This window comes from Seriola dumerili, unplaced genomic scaffold (genome assembly GCF_002260705.1).
Source record: "Seriola dumerili isolate Sdu_G_001 unplaced genomic scaffold, Sdu_1.0 BDQW01000079.1, whole genome shotgun sequence".
Lineage (NCBI taxonomy): Eukaryota > Metazoa > Chordata > Actinopteri > Carangiformes > Carangidae > Seriola > Seriola dumerili.
The window spans coordinates 2,277,397-2,296,999 of record NW_019174334.1 but is presented as its reverse complement, the minus strand read 5'-3'; the positions used below and the strand labels follow the sequence as shown (position 1 = coordinate 2,296,999).

The following is a 19,603-nucleotide window of genomic DNA, read 5'->3' as shown; positions in this document are numbered from 1 at the left end:
ATTACCCACAATCTTGTGCCATCCAAAGTGATTGCAGTTGTGTATACAGTTTTGCCGTGTCGCTTTTTAGTAACTCCCGAAACACTTTGTGAATGTACGTTTAAAATAGTAGGCCTTTATGGTTGGCGTATGCTGTTAGTAATAGATACTGTAATGATTGTTAGGAACAGATTATAATATCGGAGTTATATATAACTATAATGACATTCCCAAATCATAATCCGCACCTGTTTAGGTGGAGGAGCCTCGGCAAGAGTAAAGCATCTGCAGTCACGGTAAGTTTATCCTTCCGATTGATGCTAAACCGAGAGGTCTACACAGATATTAAACTATGGCTGCCTATTCTTGATAATAAGTCCAAGGTGCTGCTCACCTCAGCGCTCAAAAGGGAAAACATAAAATATTTTCACTTTTCAGACCATTTCCTCAGGATTATCAAGTTCCCGAGAGTAGTAAAACAGAATGATGAAAAGTGCCCTATTGGAGTTATGAATGAAGAGGACGCACATCACTGTTAATACCATATGGACTCATGGCTTGTTTCAGGGGGCAGTCTAGAAATGTCATACAGAATGCCTTTCTTAGATAATCACATGCCTGCAGGGAGACAGAGAGAGACAGAGATAGCTGAATCACTGCTCATAAAGCACAGACTTTTGGATGACTGGGAAATGATTTTGAGGTAATCTGCTGATTTAAGGCAATGGCTAAGCTCACCTGGGAAATAATCCGCAGACATCAGACATTGGCTCAGCCCTCAATTTGCAAACTACGCCTGCAGTAAGGTCTCTGAGCTTGTCTAGGTATTTTCAAGCAGGCAAAGGTGACCATGAGACCAGCATTTCCACATGAGCTCTCTTACTAACAGTATCTTACATTTACATTACTTACACTTAAATTATTTTCTTTCAATAACAGAAGCATGTGCAGAATGGCGATATTGATCAATGGAGGAAGGTGAGAATAACATGTGTGTTGGTGCACCCTGAAAGGGTTGGTATCCTTTCACTTACAACAGAAAAAACACAATCTTCTCTGACATAAGTTGTAACTGACTAAAGTAATTGGCATCCATTATTCTCTATTCCATATTAAATAGAACAGACAAGTGGCTTTTGGTTTTTGATGTAATATAGTTTAAATAATACTCGTCAATGCCATTTTCATTGTTTCAAAATAGCATGGAAAAAACCCAGGGACCCTTAACTATATTATCATTGAGGTGTAAGCATACCAACACTTGCATGGGTGATGCAAGTTTTTGTATCATTGTAAATTGAACATGTTTTGGTTATTGGACGGCGTCTATTTGTCCATTTTCCTCTCCTCAGCGAGTGGAGATGGCTTCCGAGTTTGCTGTATCTCAAGTCTTCTCCCACAAGAAACCTCATTCAGGAACCAGCAGCCTAGCTGTACCGTTGCGAAGCACTGAGCAGTTAAAAGATCATGATGACGCTTACAGTGAAGGTAGGTCAGCCAGTAAAAAATAAATAAAATGAATAGAGGCCTCTCTAGAGAAGTAATAGAGAGTTAAGCCTGTGCAGCATCAGGTTGAACAATGACATTTGGGTTGTAAATCCTTGCAGCTCAGGCTCTTCTTGGTGATTGGCTGAGCAGTAAGTTGCGGTTGGAGCTAGAGATGGAGGAGGAAGATGATCTAATGTGCTCCGCTGAGAGGAGAAGCCCTGCTGCACCGGCTAGTTCTCAGCCTACCACCCTGAACTACAACAACTTTGATGGTAAGAAAATTGCGTTACCAGCAAACCTGAGGCTCATTACTGTAACCAATTCAAATTGACTGTGTTGGCTAAAATGGGAATCAGGATGTTTACATTCAACATCAATAGCCATAATGTACCGGTAATAGGATTCATGGAGAAGATAAAGATTATAGTTAAAGGCTCTACTTGAAAGGTTAGAGCAGAGCACCAGTAAAGGAATAAGTCACCCCAAAGATTATCTCATTATCTTGGCACACTGACTCCGGGCTCAGTTGAGGTTTGCAGGACTACCAACACACAGTGAGTTAGACCTGTAACTCCAACCCTCCAAACCTCCAACCCAGATAATTTCAACATTGTATCAACATTTCAACACATGCATTTTCATTTTTGAATGACCCACTCCCTTGAGGTTCAATTAAATTAAACATACGACACCACCTACCATGTACTTACAGCTACTGTCATTTACTTGATGGAGTTGAAGATGATACCAGTGCTTTTTCACTTTTTAAATCATTAACTACTAATCATTTACGTATACTTTACATCACTGCCTTCAAAGAAATGTAAGACTTTAAGAGTTGACTGCAAAAACTGCAGTTTTTTTAAACCAAGAGGCTACCAGTTTTTTTCTTTTCGCAATGTCCTGTCTCTTCCTATTTTGGGTTTCATATTCTTTCAACATAACCTATGAATGCAATGATTTTCAGCAAGTAACTTCCAAATGTTTTAAAAACAATTCATTATTTTAACTGCAATACAATAGAGTTGAAAACACAATATATATAATAGCCAGGGCTAATTAAATGATTACTGTAATAGATTACCAAACATAAGAGCGTGTGTAGTCTTTGCACATTGATTTTCACATCACAGTGAAATGAACTGAAACCAGTGACTGCCTGGAGAGAAGCAAATCAATCTAAAAACTTGTTTTGCAAAGCAGTCAGCAGTGCATTTCAAGTACAAATGATTTCAAGTTTATTGGATAAAATATATAAAATCATCCACACAGTCCTTTAAAAACTTTAAAACAAAGGTGATATAATACTTTTTCATGCTCACTTGTGCAAATATACTTAGAGCTCTACAACCGCCTGGCTGAGGAAGAAGAGCACAGTGCTGTTAACAGCTTCCTACAAGACCTGATGGAGCAAGAGGTGTTGGACTCGGGGATGATGGAGGAGCTGGCGCTGGATGTTGGACAAACAAGGAAGAAGTTCAGAGACCCGATCATCACCATGGAAGCACGACACCAGCAGGTATGTGACCAAAGACATGTGAATACTGTTGTTTGGAAAACTGTCACTGTGAATAGTGCTGAACGAATCAGCTGGAACGATGGGCACACAAGTTGTGTTCTCAATTACACTAATTGATCTACTGATTGCCACCAAAGGTGCGACAGAATAGGGCCCAGCGTGAAGCTGAGAGGCAGCAGCAGCAGAGAGAGAAGGAGGCTTGGCGGGGTGCCAGGCAGGAGGCGAAGAAGAGGGAGCGAGAGGAGGAGACGAGGAAGAAGCAGGAGGCACGTAGGCAGGAGGAGATGGTACAGCAGGAGATGGTGCGACTGCGACGACAGATGGAGGAGAGGAGAGGCCTGGAACAGCTGGTTAGACAGAGGTATGGTCTCCACAGCAAACGATGACCTCTGCTGAAGGGGTTACAACAATCCTCCTCCACCTTTTTATAGTGGGTAGAATGGATCAATGGTAACTTGTTGACAAGTAAGCCTGTGAAAGTGTCCCTGCGGAGGGTACATAAGCCCCTGGCTAGCATGATGACACTGTTGTGTAACCATCTCTCACTATGTGTATATTTACTGGCCAAGATCTCCTTGTCTCACAACTGTAAGTAGTAACTTTTACATCCTGCGTTGAAAGTGAGCAAAGGTTGCCAAATAAATGAGACCTTCAGATTTATAATGTTGCAACTAAGAATCATATTAATAATGATATTTTTTCATTTAGATGCAACAAGATTGAGTGGGAAGTTGAATGGTGCTAAAGTACTTCAAAACTAGCATCCCTCTTGGAGAAATAATGGGAGAGGTGGATGTGGGTACACTGGATTATAAGTGGCGATGACGTCCAAAGTGCCTGTAAATTAAAAACTATTTGCTATGCAATGCAAACTGACATGAAGATATTACACAAAGAAAAATATTCTCAAATTTGGATTAACAAAACTGTAGCTATACTAGCATGCTAACATGTTGACATTTGGCAGGTGTAACGTTCACCATCTTAATTTGGTGTGTTAGCATGCTAACATTTCCTAACTGGCACTAAACACACAGTACAGCTGAAACTGATGGAAATATCATTAGTTTTGAAAGTATTTTGCAAGTATCTGATCATAAACCTCATTTGACAAATTAAAATGTTTTAGGTTTATATGTTAAGTATGAAATAAAAATTGATTATTCTTTGCCCCATGGTTTCTGGGATTGTTGGAATGTGAAAAGACTGGTTTAAAATTCACTTTGTAGTTTTTAAGACACAAATTTTGAGTCATCATTCAAGGTACTGTTATTGATGAATTGTTATTTTTATATTATGGCCATAAAAAGGTTTGTAGCTACAAGTTTGGAGGGAACTAGAGTTATATTATCTGAAAACTAAATATACGTTTGGAATCAAAATGAAGAAAATGGGTATATTTCAGTGAGTTAGTGAGTTGTAATGTACAGTCTCTATTTTTACAGAAAAAGAACTTAAAATTCACACATTTTCAGTGTAATGTTTGGGAATATCTGTATTTGTCTTGGGGCCCTGGTGAGTTAAGTAGTTGCTGTATGTTTATTCCACAGGGAAAGGGAGAGAGTGGAAGAGCAGAGGGCAGCCAGGAGCCTCCAGTCAGCTCCAACGCTTCCTTCAAAACAGCATCAGCAGGACACAGTGCGACTGTTTAAAGAACAGAAAATTCAAACCATGGGTCACATAAGCAACCTCAAGGTTGGTATTTGTACCATGTGTGCGTGAGTCTATTTGCAGTTTGGTAAAGGAAATGTAACAACGTTCACAGTACCTTATGCGCCTACATTTGTGTGAATCTTTTAGTGTTTGCAGAGGCATTTCTCTGGCTGGTATTCAGTCGTGTTGGACCGTAGGCTACGTATGGGTAAGGCCATGGCCCTCTGTGACTGGAAGAGGCAACTGAGAGCATGGCGAGCATGGCGAACCGTGGTGTGGGCAGAACAAAAGCAGCGAGAGGTGAAAAGAACAGAGGAAGACCTGCGAACTGAAAACAGGCAAGAGCAGAGGAAAATAAATGTTGAAAGGTCCTGTTGACCTGTCATTGTATGAATCCTGCCTTTTACCACAAATCATACAATGTAAATTACTACCTATGTCTCTTTAGGACACTCACTTATAAATAAAAATATATCCTGTTACCCTGACCAAGCAACAATTGACATTAAAGAATAAAATCATTTTTTCAACAAATCTGTTACCTGCTCCAGACAATGCCAGCTGGCTGTGGAGAGTGACCGAAGGCGGTTGCTGCGGCGATGTCTGAATGAGTGGCAGCTATGGTGTCGGATGGAGAGGGAACAACGAGAGCTTTTGGCCCAGCAGCAGGAAACCCGCCGCAGGATGGCCGCTTTAATCAATGTTGCATCAACAGGCAAACTGAAGGCCACAGAAACCCCCGCTTCTCAGCCAGTAATGGCCCCACCTGAGGCATCTGACCAACCAGAGACCACAGAGAAGGTGAGAGGTGCACTCACTGAATTCCTCATATCATCACAAGTTTTACAAGTGACTCAAGGTGAGTGAAGTCATGACTTAAACATCAGGTCTATTATCAGGTGATGCTAAATGTCTAATTACTGAGGCAATAAACAAGTTTGGGAACTAAACTGAACAAAACAATTTTGTCTTTGCATGAGATGACCTGAACTTTTTTCAGCACATCAGCCAGGGAGAAAAACTTTCCTGCTGAAATATTCACAACTCTTGAGAGTGAGAGAGCAGGAAAAGAAGGCGCAGTGTAAATATAGAGGAGGCAATAGAGCAGATGGAAAAAAGAGAGAAATAAGAAAATAAGCGATGTAGGACAGTGGAACAGAGCTTGAGGGACACAGGAAACGGAGCAGGAGTTGCAGGAATTCATGAGAGGTCAATAAAGAGGCCGTACTTGCTGCTTGTATACCAGGATATATAGATAAAATTGCCCTGAGATGGGTATTGAAGCCTAACACTGGATCTGTGCTACCCCCTAAGCACCTGGTAAACCTAGGCCGAAGGTCAGTCTTTGATTTAGTCATGTATAATTTAATATCTTCCTCTGTGTTCTATTTTATTCACTGTAGGAAGATCACCACAGGTCGAGAACTTTAGCCCCTGACCCCCCTGCAGTACATCAGGATAAGACGCATGTGGGTTCAGTGGCCCGGCCCACTCAGCCGTGGCAGGTGACCCGAAGGCACGTGGCACTGACTGCTGCAGAGCTCCACGATGCGCGGCAGGGAGGTGAGGGAGGTGGCTTCACCTGTTCAAAAAGCACAGTGTCACCTGGCAGCAGGTTTGAGAACAGACACGCCGCCCAGCAGCAGATCATCACACAGCAACGGAGGCTGTTGAAGGAGCAGCAAGAGAAAATTGCACAGCTGAAAGAGGAGCAGAGCATGATGGGTTTGGAGCAGGAGATAAAGAAAAATGCACAGCTCTCACAGCTATCAACAGGAGGAGGCTCGAGACCAAAGAGCAACAACTGTGACCGCACAGAGCAGAGGTAATGTAAGGCATCCAGGCTCTGGGTGTGAGTGTATCGTATTCAAAGCCACACGGGTTTAAATTAACTCACTTGTATCTGTGTGCACAGTCTCCTGAATGTTGAAAGTAATTTGCAGCAACAATAATTAATGCTTCACACTCTGTCCTTGGCCTTGGAAACAGCAGTTGACAAAACAACCTCACCTTAAGGTCCATTTGGTAGCTGTTCTGGAGCTCTCAATCATACCACACAGTCTTCATCAGTGGATGGATTCTGCCCAGCTGTCACGGAAATGGAAATGTTAAAATATCCATTTTTCTAGACTTCCTATTCATTTTGGACGACAGTATGGAGAAATTAGTTATTTGACAATAATTTAGAGAAGATGAGAATGTGAGATTTCTTGTACTGTGAACTTTACTCTTGTAATTATTATAAACTGTTCTGTATATTTTAGTCAAACTTGAAAATGTGTTTGAAAAGACACTGTCGAACATTAGGCTACTATTTAAAATTTAAGAATTTAAAATTTGGCCACAGTGTGTATGAAAGTAGATTTATAGTCATAATGAATCTTTGGCCACCTGATCCTTGTATGTTTACTCTTACAGTGAAATACAGTGAACACAAATACAAAAAATAATGCCATAGTAAAAGGTTAGAAATTATGTAGATAAATATGTATTTGTAGTTCTGCTGTGGGCCACCCCATATAAAGGGAGGTTAAACTGTGTGTCAATGGGAGATTTTAAAGGAGATGTTAAAGATCTGTAGGCAGGAGTTAGTGCAAAAACGTGGCATTTATTAAGACAAATATTAAGGAAACAGCAACAAAATTCAACAGAATGAACTTTAACTGAATCAAAAAGCACAAAATATGCATCCTCACAACAAAGTTTCACAAACTCTGTCTTTTAAATTGTCACATCATTCATAGACACATTTTTATAGATGCTTTTTCCTAAATATGTATTTTTTAGACTTTTCCCTTTCCACTTTTTTTTCTCATAAATAATAGAATTATTTTCAAGCCCTTTTATACCATTGACCAGTTACTTTCTCAGCTGTACCTAACTGAAATATACCAGCTGTCAGGAAAGTATAGGGTGAGATAGACAGAGGTAGGTGGGTAGAAGCATTAAAATAGTACAGTACACCAAAACATCAATGATTTAAGATTTCTCAGTTGCTACCAACAATCATACACACGCTCTCCAGAAATGTACCAATTTTAAATGTAACCCTAACCATTTACTACAAAACAGTTTCACCCTTCTTCCCACAACCTAACAGTGCTCTGTCCCTCACTGTTACGAGGACCTGGTTATGCACCAACATCACAGAGGCAGAGCGACAACAGGAGAAAAACATTATGCACACCAGACGCTAAGGAAAAGGGAGAGAACCGGCCTTTTCACATGATCGAACATTGCGTTTTGTGCCTTTTCTGCTGTTTAGAATTATGTAGTCAATCGAACGAGTACAGTATGTGTATATACAGTATGTAAGTGGAAGCCTGGTCTGCTATTCAGCCGTTTCTCACTGCAAACCTCTTGACAGTGCATTATAAGTTAGAAAGTCTCACTAACTCCACAGTCCCCAAATGTGCTATTAGCTCTAAAACTCTGTCAGGGTGATGAATAATCACCTAGCTCACTTCTCTCTCTACAGTGGAGAATAATGGCAGAACAAGTTTGCAGGTTTTTGTCTGTGGTCACCTCAGTGGGTTGAAAGGGTTTTTTTTTGTTTTGTTTTTTACACAACTAATACCCTTATCCGTTATTAGCTTTTCTTGTTAAATAGTCACACAGGATTAGATACAAAGAAGCAGATCAATTACAGAAGAATCTTGTACATTCAGGGCTTATATAATTATATATTTATGTAACAAAAGATGAAATATGTTTTCAAAGAAGTCTAGATCCTTGGACAGAGTTTCGAAATGTCCTTACGAGTATAAGCAAAAGAAGTTCTGCACTTCACTGAAATTCATTTAGATTTTACAGACAATCTGATGCATGTCGGCTGAGTTTGCCCTCAGTCGATGTCTGTCTGAATAAAAAGGATCAAGAAGATGTGAGTGAACAGACAGAGAGATGACGGGTCTTTGTTTTTTTGCTGCTAGACCGTGATTGTTACTGTTGCAGGGCACTCAGACTTACCGGAGAACCTGACAGTCAGTCTACACCTCTGAGGAAAGCTGTCACACACCAGACATGCCCCCATCCAATCATCACGGGTCAGTCTGCAAGTTCCTTCACTCTATAAGATTAATAGCTTACACACTCAAACTCACATATACATAGAAACATACATAGCAGGTGCATCAATCATCCAATTGTGGCTCCTCTATCAAGAAAATTGGATAACCTTGAGTCACACATGTAGATATAAAAGCCTTATAGGTGTATAGTCCTTCAACAATAACACTGCTTACCTTAACATCTGGTTATGTGTTAAGAATATTAAGAGTGAGGCATACATAAACATGCACATGCCACACACTCCTGAGACTATTGTAGAAGAATACCTTGTGCTCCAGTGACCCCTCTCCTCCCTCTCCTCCCTCTCTGTGAAGCCATGGAGGCCCGCGCACGTCAACGCACAGAGCGAAGAAAGGAAATCGAGGAGCTCAAGAGAAAGAAGGAGGAGGAAAAGCTGGTGAGAGATTGGGAAGTCCTGTTCTGGATCACCAAACTGCTTTGTAAGACTGTAGCAGGCAGTAATTGTCTGACACCGTGTTAAAAAAAAAAAAAAAACCAACAAATTTAACCAAAGAACCCAACTTTTCCAGGCTGAGATGAAAGCCGCTGAGGAGCTGAGACAGAGGGAGGAGGAGGAGGACAGACGCAAAGCTGCAGAAAAGAGGAAGGAGGAGAAAAGGCTGCAAAGAGAGGTGGGATGTGTTTCATATTTTATGGACATTCACAAAAATATGAGGCAGAATACGTGAAGCAGTCTGAGCAGACGACTGCTTCATGTATTCTGATTCATATTTTTGAGTCAGTGACTGAGTAGGACAGCACTCTTTTGACACCTTGCAGAATATTAAAACAATGTCACCTTCGTTGTGTGCGCAGAGGGAAGAGGAAAAACAGAGGCAACTGAAAAGGCAACAGGAGCTCCTAAAACTGGCCCGTCAGCACTACCACAGAACCTTGTTGCTACGGAGAGGCCTGGCACCATGGAAACGCCTCATTCAGCTCGGACAAGCCAACATACAGGTAAATCACCTGTCGTGTCCACTGCAGCAGCACACAGAGTATTTCCCCTGAGAAACTCAACCCGCCCGCAGTCCTCCAACTCAACTTATTATGAACCCAGAAGGTGCTCTTGACTTCGAAGAGCATACTGAAAATCTTATTTAAACTGAAAACTGTGCAAGGAAGGCTTAAGGCGTTTCATCATCACACATTCTTGGAACAGAATTACAATAAGCAAAGGCAAAAAAAAAAAATTGACATCCAGAGGTAAATGTGGCATAAAAACCCCCAGTCCAGGTACATGTCATGAATTTGAATAATAGAAAGCTTCCCTGGACATAGACTTGCTTTGAAAAAGAGCACATATAACACTGCATTAGCATCTGCTATCTGGTATTAAGGCAATATGTTCGTAGGCTTCGGTCTATTAAAGGCTTTTTGTAATTCAAATCTTCACAATCTTCACAATCTATTTGTGTATTTTGCCTTTACTGTCAATCATGTATGTATTTATTTAATTTTTGTATTCATTATCCTTGTTATTAGGAATATTTTTCTTTTAATGATCATTTAATTTCATCAATATCTGTCTGTTGGTGCTCTAAACATCCCTGGTTGTGAAGCACATTGTTAGTTTGATGGTCAGAAGTGCTATATAAAGTTCATTATTATCATTATCATTATTATTATTATAATAAAGTACCACAAACCACATGCTGTGTATCCACAGGCAACACACTCTAACACATTTAATAGAATGATAATTGTGAGCAATGAGCCAAATGTTTTGGGAAAAATACTCACTCTATAGCAAAATTAAACACCTCAAGCCAAAGATGAAGCTACAATACACACAAATACCCACCACATCTTTCCAGCTGCATCCCCTCAACAATATTGTCATTTCATCTTCTGAACATTGCCTTTGCACGGCATCACAGAAACTGCATAAAACCTTGTGCATACATGTTTCAAAGCAGGATATAAACCTTGTTTTTGCTCTTCATCATTTCATATTACCCCATTATTTCTACCTGGCACATATGACTGAATGTGGACGCATTCATCAGTGTGCATCTGCGCTTTTCTTTTCAATCCCCGCCAGCTGGCCCAGAGTCATCACAATCTCTTCCTCCTGAGGCGGTGCACGCTAGGCTGGCAGCAATCAGCAAGAGAGTCCCTGTCTGAGAGAGAAGCTTCTGCTGACCAACTGCACCAGCACTTTGTGCTTCGGAGGAGCTTAAGCTGCTGGAAAAGAGTGCGTACACACACACACACACACACACACACACACACACACACACACACACACACAGTTGCTCAGTCAGGACTCCAGTCTCCTCATCATCTGCCAGTGACTTACAGCAACACCTTTTTATAATCTCCTATTCCACTCAGTTATGTTTTCAGATACCCAGTCTTTACTTAATGTTTTGTTGTGATTTTAACTGCTGAGAGATGTGTTGAACGACAATTTGCAGCATTTTCCAGCTTTGAGTAAGGCAGGTAAATCATTTGCATTTTACTACATGTAAGTGCATTTATAATATCCTTATCTCTAAGTGAGTGTTGTCTGGTTCAGCTGAAGGACTGGCGAATGATTCAGGAGGAGCGGGCTGAGCGTTTCTACCGCACACACACTCTGAAGAGGTTTCTGCTGGCACTGCTGGACCATGTGACCCAGGAGAGGCTGGTGGAGTGGGACCGTCAGGAGCTGGCTCAGGAGCATAGTAACAGGTCTGCTACCCGTGACTTTGCCATATGTTCACTGTATGGATGCTGCAGTGTGTTCACCCGGTAACCCTACCAACTAACTGGGTGTGATATTAAATTTAACAGCTTGTAAAAACTTTAATTACAAGTTGGAATGTAATATCAGACCGATGCACCGGGAAACTGCAATGCTTTGAAGGCCTTTAAGACATAAACGTTAATTTTAATGTGAAGATTTTCTAACGCCTATTTTTACGAAAGGTTGAAGACTTTAAAGACCTATAATAACCGTGAGCCTGATTTATAAGTACTGCAGATTATGACAAAGGCTGGACACTGGAACAGGCATTACATAAGCAGTTGTTGGACATTTAACAATATGAAATATGAGAGCCTTGCTGGTGCATTGGCTCATTTCTTGTCCTTTTTTTTTACTATAAGTGCCTGTGCATTTGATTAAAAATTACACCATCTTCTCCTTGACTTCAGTAAAGTGCATATCTGCTGTTAGCTGTAACTGTCTTTGTATTATGATTAATGGAGTCAGTTTTGCTGCTCAGGTAGAAACCTCAATATGGCCAAATTAGTTTGCATAGCAGAGTGGTTCTGGACTCAGTGTTCCTGACCTCAGGTAACAATGTACTGTATTTCCAGTAATAATTCTCTTCCAGGCCATCGCATACCCAATGAATTTAGTGACTACAAGTAATACATGGTTCTAACAACAATAGGAGTCTGTTGCTATGCTATCAGCTTTGTGAGGCTGTATTTATGCACAGTGGTGCTTCGTGCTAAATGCTAACTTCAGCACGCTAACATCCTCACAATAACAATGCTAAAATGCGGAGCTTTAGCAAGGATAAGGTTTACAATGTCCGCCAGCTTAGTTTGGTGTAATAGCATGCTAACATTTGCAAATTAGCACTAAATGCAAAGTATAACAAAGGCTGATGCCAGCGTCATTAGTTCTGCAAGGAAACGTTTCGAAAAAAACCAGAGTACTGGAAAAACTGAAATTTTGACCTGAAGATGGCGCCAGATGAAAAATAAGGAGATCAACAAAGTCATTAGGATTTGTCCACCAAGGATCTTGAATATCTGTAGAAAAGTTCATAGCGATCATCCAAAAGTTGTTAATCCAAATCCCAAATGTCAACCTCAGACTAGATGAAAAGTCAGAGGATTCTTCACTGCGATCCATCTCATAGATGTTGAGATATTTCAGTCTGGAGCAGAGTGGTTGACTGACAAGCTAAAAAAATTGGTAACTCTTTAGAACTTTTCTAATTTGCATTGAAACTGTTTTTTTTTGTAATGTTTCTTTTCTGCAGAATATTAATTTAAAATCAACAATTACTTGTGCTTATATTATGCTTAACGCTACTATGTGGTGTTGTTTCCCATTGTGGGCAAAATTAATAATTAGCTGTAGCATTGGTCTAACTTAATGATTTGACTGCCTTTGCCACACAATGTGAATGTTGATGAACTTCAGCTTCTAAGGTGAGGTTGGCTAAATGACCACAGCCTGCAGATGAATTCCCACCGGCTGCCCAGCTGCCATCATGTGAAAGCTCATTAGGTGTTGTAATCTCAGAGGTCCACATAATTCAGTTTCTTATTGCTCACTTGCTCTGTTCCCGTCTGTCCCTCCATCTGCCTGCACTTTAGACGGGTGTTCCAGCGATGTTTCCTGGCCTGGAGGCAGCTTCCACGTCTGCTGCGCAAGGAAAGAGAGAGGGAGGAGCGGCGGGAGAAGCTGGGACGGAAAGTGACTGAGGTTCTGCCCGATTTCTGCTCCCATCCACTGTAAAGCCTCTGGGAGAAAGTGTCACTGTAGGAGAAACCGCATACCCACAGATGACACACAAACATTCAATAACTGCAGAGGATTCACACTCACACAAACAGAAAGGAAAATGAATAGAAAATGAATAGAAATGCACATTTCTCACATTCATTTAATATAAATAAATACAATTCATTTCATACAAACACACAACTGGGCCAATACAATTAAGAAAAAGAAAGAACTTTCAGTCCCTCTGACGACTAAAGAGCTGCGATAGTACATTACTGAGTATTGATTTATTTGCTGTTTTCAGGAGTCAGTCTGAACCACCTCAAAAGAGTGAAAGTAACTTTTAATATATTCACAACTGCAATCTGTCATTATGTTTAATGCGATGACAGGCTGACTATCTGGCTTGTGCTGAGAGGTTTCATTTGCCTGTGCTAAAATATCCGTGACTCATTTCACGAGGTCAAGGAGGGTCTTCCCCTTTGTAAACGCTGCAGTTTAGTGTTTGTGGAGGATGGAGGAGGAGGAGTGTGCAGAGACCATCCATGAAATGTTTTGGGCAGGACTGACCAGCTCCAGAGGCATCATTATGCTGCTGTGCTCAAAGACAATGTCCCTATGAGGATCAGCAGATCACTCATTCTCACATTTTTCGTTTGTTGGCTCCCACCAAGGCACTGGAATGTAAAGGAAACATAAAGACAATGCTCAAGTCAAAGGAAGACATCCAGTGTGAAGGAAACAGGGATATTTGTTTGGCAGAAAGACTGATGAGAAGTGGAATGAGGCAGCAGTGGAAGGAGATTAAAAGTTCAGTGTGTGTGTGTGTGTGTGTGTGTGTGGATATAGCTGCATGCCAGCTGTCAGTGACATTAATGGCGATGAAAGTATCTTATTGGAGCTTGTAGTTGTTATTGCTATGTGATAAAGTCAGCGTAACTCAGGTGGCAGCTCAATTTCTGCAGTAAGCCAGTGATAACATTCCTGGCAGATCTCGGGTCTGCTTCCAACAGAAGGCGGCCAAGGAAGTTAATCAGGGATAGAGGAGCCATGCTGCCATCCAGTGAACAGGAACAGAACAGCAGCCATAATCCTCCCAAACTCATTTGTTAAAAAGCAGGCTTCATAACAGTCTCTTACACCAGGTCTGTTGGGGCGGGAGAGGGAGGATTCAGTTTGTCTCCCATGGTCATGAACTCGGCCCAGTTGCCACGGAAGCCTCGAGAGTAGACACCGGTGTCCACGACGAGTCCCCAGTAGGCGCTGCGAGCCGTTTTGTCTCGCAAAGCGATGCGTGCTTCGCGCTCGGTCACGTTGTAGCTGACGTTGATGACCTGCACCAGCAGCAGGTGAAGCAGCCCAACAGTCACGATGCTGCTGTACCAGGCACAGGTGAAGCAAAGTGCAGTGCTGGAAGGCAGACAAGGAGCAAAGATGGTAAATCCTGCTGCAAGATAACAATAAATCACCATACAGACAACAAGCACCAAACATACATGTATTTGCATGGTTATTACTCTTCGTATAAAGTAAGGCTCTAACTTGTTTTGGTTTTTTTTTAGAGGTAAAATATATTTCCACCACTTGCTTTTAATCACTACTATCCCATTGTTTAAAAAAATGGGACACTAAAAGGTAATTTAACCATTGTTTAATACCATATTTATCTATTATTTTTAATATAAAACTGTACAGTTATAAAATAGTCTGTGACCAGTTTAAAAAAAGAAGTGGATATATATTTTTTTCTTTACATACTTAGGACATGATAGCTGCTCAGAGTCTGAGGTTGAGATGGATGCTATCAAGACCTATTTTAAGTGTGCGACGCCTACACAAGTGCCAGAGCACATCATTTAAACGACTTCACATCCACTCTCTCACTGCTCTGAGCACAAAACAGCGAGTCCTTCTCCAACAGCTCGACAGGAAACTCTCCAAGATGCGCTGTGAAACTAATTCAACACTACAGTGAAAGAAGCCTCGTGTCCAATGAGCAAGAACCTCACACAAACTAATTTAAATGTCAGTCTTTGTGGTGAATTCTGGGAAAGATGTCAAATTGCCCCCCAGCGGTTAAAAATAGTTTCAGTGGCTATAAAATGAAGACAGTTTTGCTTTTGATTGCTGCTAAAAGGCCATCTGCCACTTCCTGATTCCATGGGTTCCATCTGAACTATAACGCCCTCATGCACTTATTCCTGTTAGTTACTGAGTTTGTCTTTGTGCAGTTATGGTTTGTTTAAATTTCTGCACTGGTCCTTTTATGGTTGTGGCAGTTCTTTTTACATTTTTAAGGAAACTTGAGATCAATATCAATGTGAATATTAATATTTAAAGGAATTGTTTGATATTTTGGGCAATATGCTTATTTATGTTTTTTCTGCAAGTTAGATGAGAAAATGAACAGCACTCGCATGCCGATACCGACTGGAAATCTCAGATGATGATATATCAAGCCAATATTTATTTTTAATATAAAAAGACAACTTAAACAAAGATTCTATATATCTGGTTAATAAAGAATAGTGACAACGATGTGTACCAAGCATGACTACTGCAAACACACAGTATCTTTGGATCTGCGCTACAATTTCTTGTCACCTTTTGTGTGATATGTACACCAATACCTATATATCTGTGATCAATTTATATTGGTCAGATAAAAATTTACTCATTGACATAATTTCTCTCATCTATTCATTGATTCATTCTTAGTGTCCTGAGAAGTTATGGGCTAAATGAAACACACCATTTTCAATCAAGACTTTCAAATAGAGTAATTTGAAAGATGTTATGATCAAACAATTTTACACAATTGGTCTTTGATAAACACTGAATTTTTGTCATTCCTTTCATCTACTGATCTCAAGATGAATTTAGGTAAATAGTAACTCTAAGAGAATATGATGGTATAGTCACAGAGCCAACCTTGTGTGTATAAAGTGTACGTCTGTGTTTCCAGTACCTGTACTGGTTGTAGACCCCCGGGCAATACAGAAGGGCGGTGAGGAGGTGTTGTCTCGGACACACACTCTGCAGCACCAGGCTGATCCCGTACAGAGACGTCAATAGGAAGAGGACGAGTGTAAGCAGGAAGCTGCGGTGATTGGACTGCCCCACACAGCTGTTTATCCTACCTCGGCAGCGACGGACGGGATACATGCACAAACACACACACACACACACAGAGGCAGACAGAACATCGTACTGAGACCCCAGGGATACACTACACATAGACATGCAGGAACACACAAAGAAGTGTAGGAGTGGATGGCAGCAAGGAAATGTTTTTACACTTATAGCTTTAATTACTGTGTGTGATGGTCGCCCCAACGTACAAATATGGTCAATGAAGACACAGGAAACTCAGTTTGCGTTCATTACGTATCCTGAAAAAAAGTCACCTAAGAGCTTTGTTTTGAAAACTAAATGGATGTTTGCACTTTTTAACATTTATTAAATAGAGGTTGTGTAGAAAAGACAAACAGACAAACAAACTAGACGACGGCAGGGTTTGAGATGTGAGACAAAGTGGAAGAAACACGATGACAGGCCGAGTGAGAGGGGACCCACCAGACACAGTGGTGGTCGAGACGCAGAACGCAGACGCCACAGATCCGACAATGTCCCGCCCTTGGGGGCCGCACCACCCTGCACACTGGACACCAGTTCTTTCGGCTGCTTTCCTTCAGCTCCAGCCCCGACTGCGCCGACGATCCCGCCCGGTTGAGTACTGTCATCGTCACTTCCTGCGTCCCCCCATTGACGGCGGGGTCTCTGTCTGCGAGAGGGCTGTAATAAGTCACCGTGCTGTGGACGAGCTTTTGGTTTGGCAGCACAATGCCAGGTTCTCTCTTAGTGTAGACAAGAGCTAACAGGGTGAAGATGACCCCTGCAGTTACCACCAATAGCTGGACCAGGCCGATATCGCCGCGGGGAAGCACCTCTGTGATGAACAAGTAGTACATGTAAGCCAGGGAGAAGAGGGCCAGGCTGAGGAAGAAGAGTGTCCGTCCCTTCTTGCGGTGGGTGATGTAGTAGTACCACAGCACCAGGCCGGGCAGAGCTGTCAGCACCACAATGCCAAGCAGGAAGTGGAGAGCAGCGAGGTGCAGCAGCACAGGAAGGAGAATGAGAGGCGGGATGACGGACAGGTCCACTTTGCGGGCTCCGCCCCACAGCCAGGGCACACGAATCCGGTCGGTGACAACTTCTGTCACCTGTGATAGGGACTCAGGTTTCTGAGGCTCCCTCTTCAGAAACCTGACAGAGTTTAAAAATTGAACAAATAAAAAAGGTAAAATAATTTCACCATATGAGCAAACTTTAACCCCATTAACTTCTTTTTAAGAACAAATGTCAACGATACAGCTGATATTTTAACATGTCGCAGCAGGGAGAACACAAGTGTGATCAGTAACACTCATTCTACATTGCATTAATAACAGAGCCCTGGTTCATTAATATTATTAGTAATAACTATGTTTTCCTTGCAATTATAAGTTAAAACATCTGCTGTGATAGAGGACTATTTTTGTTTTCATGATACAGCCCAGGATAAAAATACTGTGAATTTTTAAGTTTGGTTAAAGTTGTATAGCTTAAACTGGACAACATAAGCTGCTCTATGTTGTACTGCATGTATGTAACAGGCCTGAATGAAGCAGTTTCAGTATCTGAGTTGGATTTTTACTGTTTTCTGACATTTTTTTATAAACTTCTAATTAATCAATTAATAGCCTAAAACAAATAACCAACAGATCCATCATTAGTTATTGGGTTAACTCTCTCTCACCTGTCGCAAGCGTCATCGAGGTCCTCGCAGTCGCAGCAGCAGGCTGCTACATGGCTGCGCTCTCCGTGTCTGTTCACATACTCGCAGCAGCACAAGGTCTCCTCCTCCTCCTCCTCTTGCACCTTGTTGGCTCTCTTCTTCATGACGGACAGCCTGGCAACCTATCAGATGTTAAAAAAAAGTTTATCAGAACTATCATTTACTGAGCTTGTTTAGGGGTTTGTGTTATAAATGAGAAAGACGGTTCAAAAACAGGAAAAGTGGCAGATGAGAGACGGAGGGAAAATACAATAACTGAAAAGTCCTCTAAAAGCTCACTTTGCTGAAATGACCTGTGTATACAGCAGCTTATGAGCTATTTGCATGCTTTTTAGATGGTGGAGTGGTTCCAAACAGATTTCCACCATGCAACACTGCAAAGCAGACCGTGCTCATTTGATCCTATCCAGTCCACCTCCTACCCTCACATCTGTCACACATCTGTCATGCTTTAATGATTTACAGTAAGTGAACGCTCTCACTCCTGCAGCTTGCGGGCTTGTTTCGACAGTGAGGCAGTGGCAACGTTTACAACAGTCGTAGGTCTCCAGGGCCTCCGTCACAGAAAGCAAGACTGACAATTCTCCAGTTAACCACAAAGTGGGGTTAATCCTTCAGCTCAATTAAACCTCTCTGGGGGAGGATCTGGCTCTGATGAGGAGGCCTGAATGAGCCTCTTATTAGCAACAAATCAAAGCATGATATGTTTTTAATACTAGTCAGCCACTCATCAAATTAATAAGGTAAAAAGGCCGTACAGTGGCAAATAAAAGTAAGTGAACTCTTTGGAATTACCTGGTTTTCTGCATTAAGTGGTCATAAAATGGGATCTGATCATCTATGTTCTAAGTGTAGACAAATAATGAGCTGAAGCTAATATTACACAAACAGTTATGATCTTTCGTGTCTTTATTGAACACACCCATCAACTGAACCTCCTTTGGCAGCAATAACCTCAAACAAGTGCTGGTCAGACCTGCACAATGTTCAGGAGGAATTTTGGACCATTCCTCCTGCAGAACTGCTTCAGCTCAGACATATTCCCGGGATGTCTGGTGTGAGCGGATCTCTTCATGTCATTCCACAGCATCTCTGCTGGATTCAGGTCTATGGTCGGGACTGGGCCACTTCACAAGATGGGTTTTCTTTGCCTGAAGTTCTGTAGTAGATTTACTTTGATGTTTAGGGTCATTGTCCTGCTGCATCGGCTAGATTCTACTGAGCGTCAGCAGGTGAACAGCCACTCGGACATAATCCGGTAAAGTACCTTGATAAACTTGGGAATTTCCCCCTTGAGGAAGTGGAGCTGTCCAGGCCCTGAGGCAGCCAAGCCCCAAATTCATGATGCTCCATCCACCCTACTTGTTGATATGCAGTTACCTTTTATAAAAAGGTAATGAAGTTAAGTATTTATTAAAAAAAAATATATATATATATATATATATATATATGGATAAGAAAAAACATGAACCACAAGCACATTAAGTCACCCCCTCCCAAACAAATGGGCTAATGTAAACATCTTACATTGAATAATAATAATAATTGTGTGTGTGTGAGTGTGTGTGAGAGAGAGAGAGAGAGAGAGAGAGAGAGAGAGAGA

General features: G+C 41.4%; 2 protein-coding genes across 2 annotated transcripts in view; one reads left to right on the top strand and one right to left on the bottom strand.

Moving 5' to 3' along the window:
• The first annotated feature begins 296 nt into the window (after nucleotides 1-296).
• Nucleotides 297-13,265, top strand: ccdc191 (coiled-coil domain containing 191). Its single transcript, XM_022744227.1, has 17 exons — nucleotides 297-362; nucleotides 919-957; nucleotides 1,332-1,467; nucleotides 1,587-1,739; nucleotides 2,808-2,986; nucleotides 3,124-3,347; nucleotides 4,537-4,681; nucleotides 4,787-4,977; nucleotides 5,191-5,440; nucleotides 6,043-6,464; nucleotides 8,594-8,685; nucleotides 9,025-9,107; nucleotides 9,241-9,342; nucleotides 9,527-9,670; nucleotides 10,755-10,907; nucleotides 11,232-11,386; nucleotides 13,034-13,265. The coding sequence occupies exons 1-17, from the start codon at nucleotides 297-299 to the stop codon at nucleotides 13,173-13,175; spliced, it is 2,676 nt and encodes an 891-aa protein (XP_022599948.1). The 3' UTR covers nucleotides 13,176-13,265.
• Nucleotides 13,266-13,346: 81 nt separating this feature from the next.
• zdhhc23 (zinc finger DHHC-type containing 23) overlaps nucleotides 13,347-19,603 on the bottom strand; it is a 9,432-nt gene continuing 3,175 nt past the window's right edge. Inside the window, exons 2-6 of the mRNA XM_022744359.1 lie at nucleotides 17,962-18,122; nucleotides 16,740-17,429; nucleotides 16,132-16,299; nucleotides 14,304-14,573; nucleotides 13,347-13,840 (exon numbers count right to left, since the gene is read on the bottom strand). Of these exons, the coding sequence (XP_022600080.1) occupies nucleotides 13,807-13,840; nucleotides 14,304-14,573; nucleotides 16,132-16,299; nucleotides 16,740-17,429; nucleotides 17,962-18,104 (1,305 nt within the window). The 5' untranslated portion in view covers nucleotides 18,105-18,122 and the 3' untranslated portion in view covers nucleotides 13,347-13,806. The remainder of the gene's footprint in view (nucleotides 13,841-14,303; nucleotides 14,574-16,131; nucleotides 16,300-16,739; nucleotides 17,430-17,961; nucleotides 18,123-19,603) is intronic.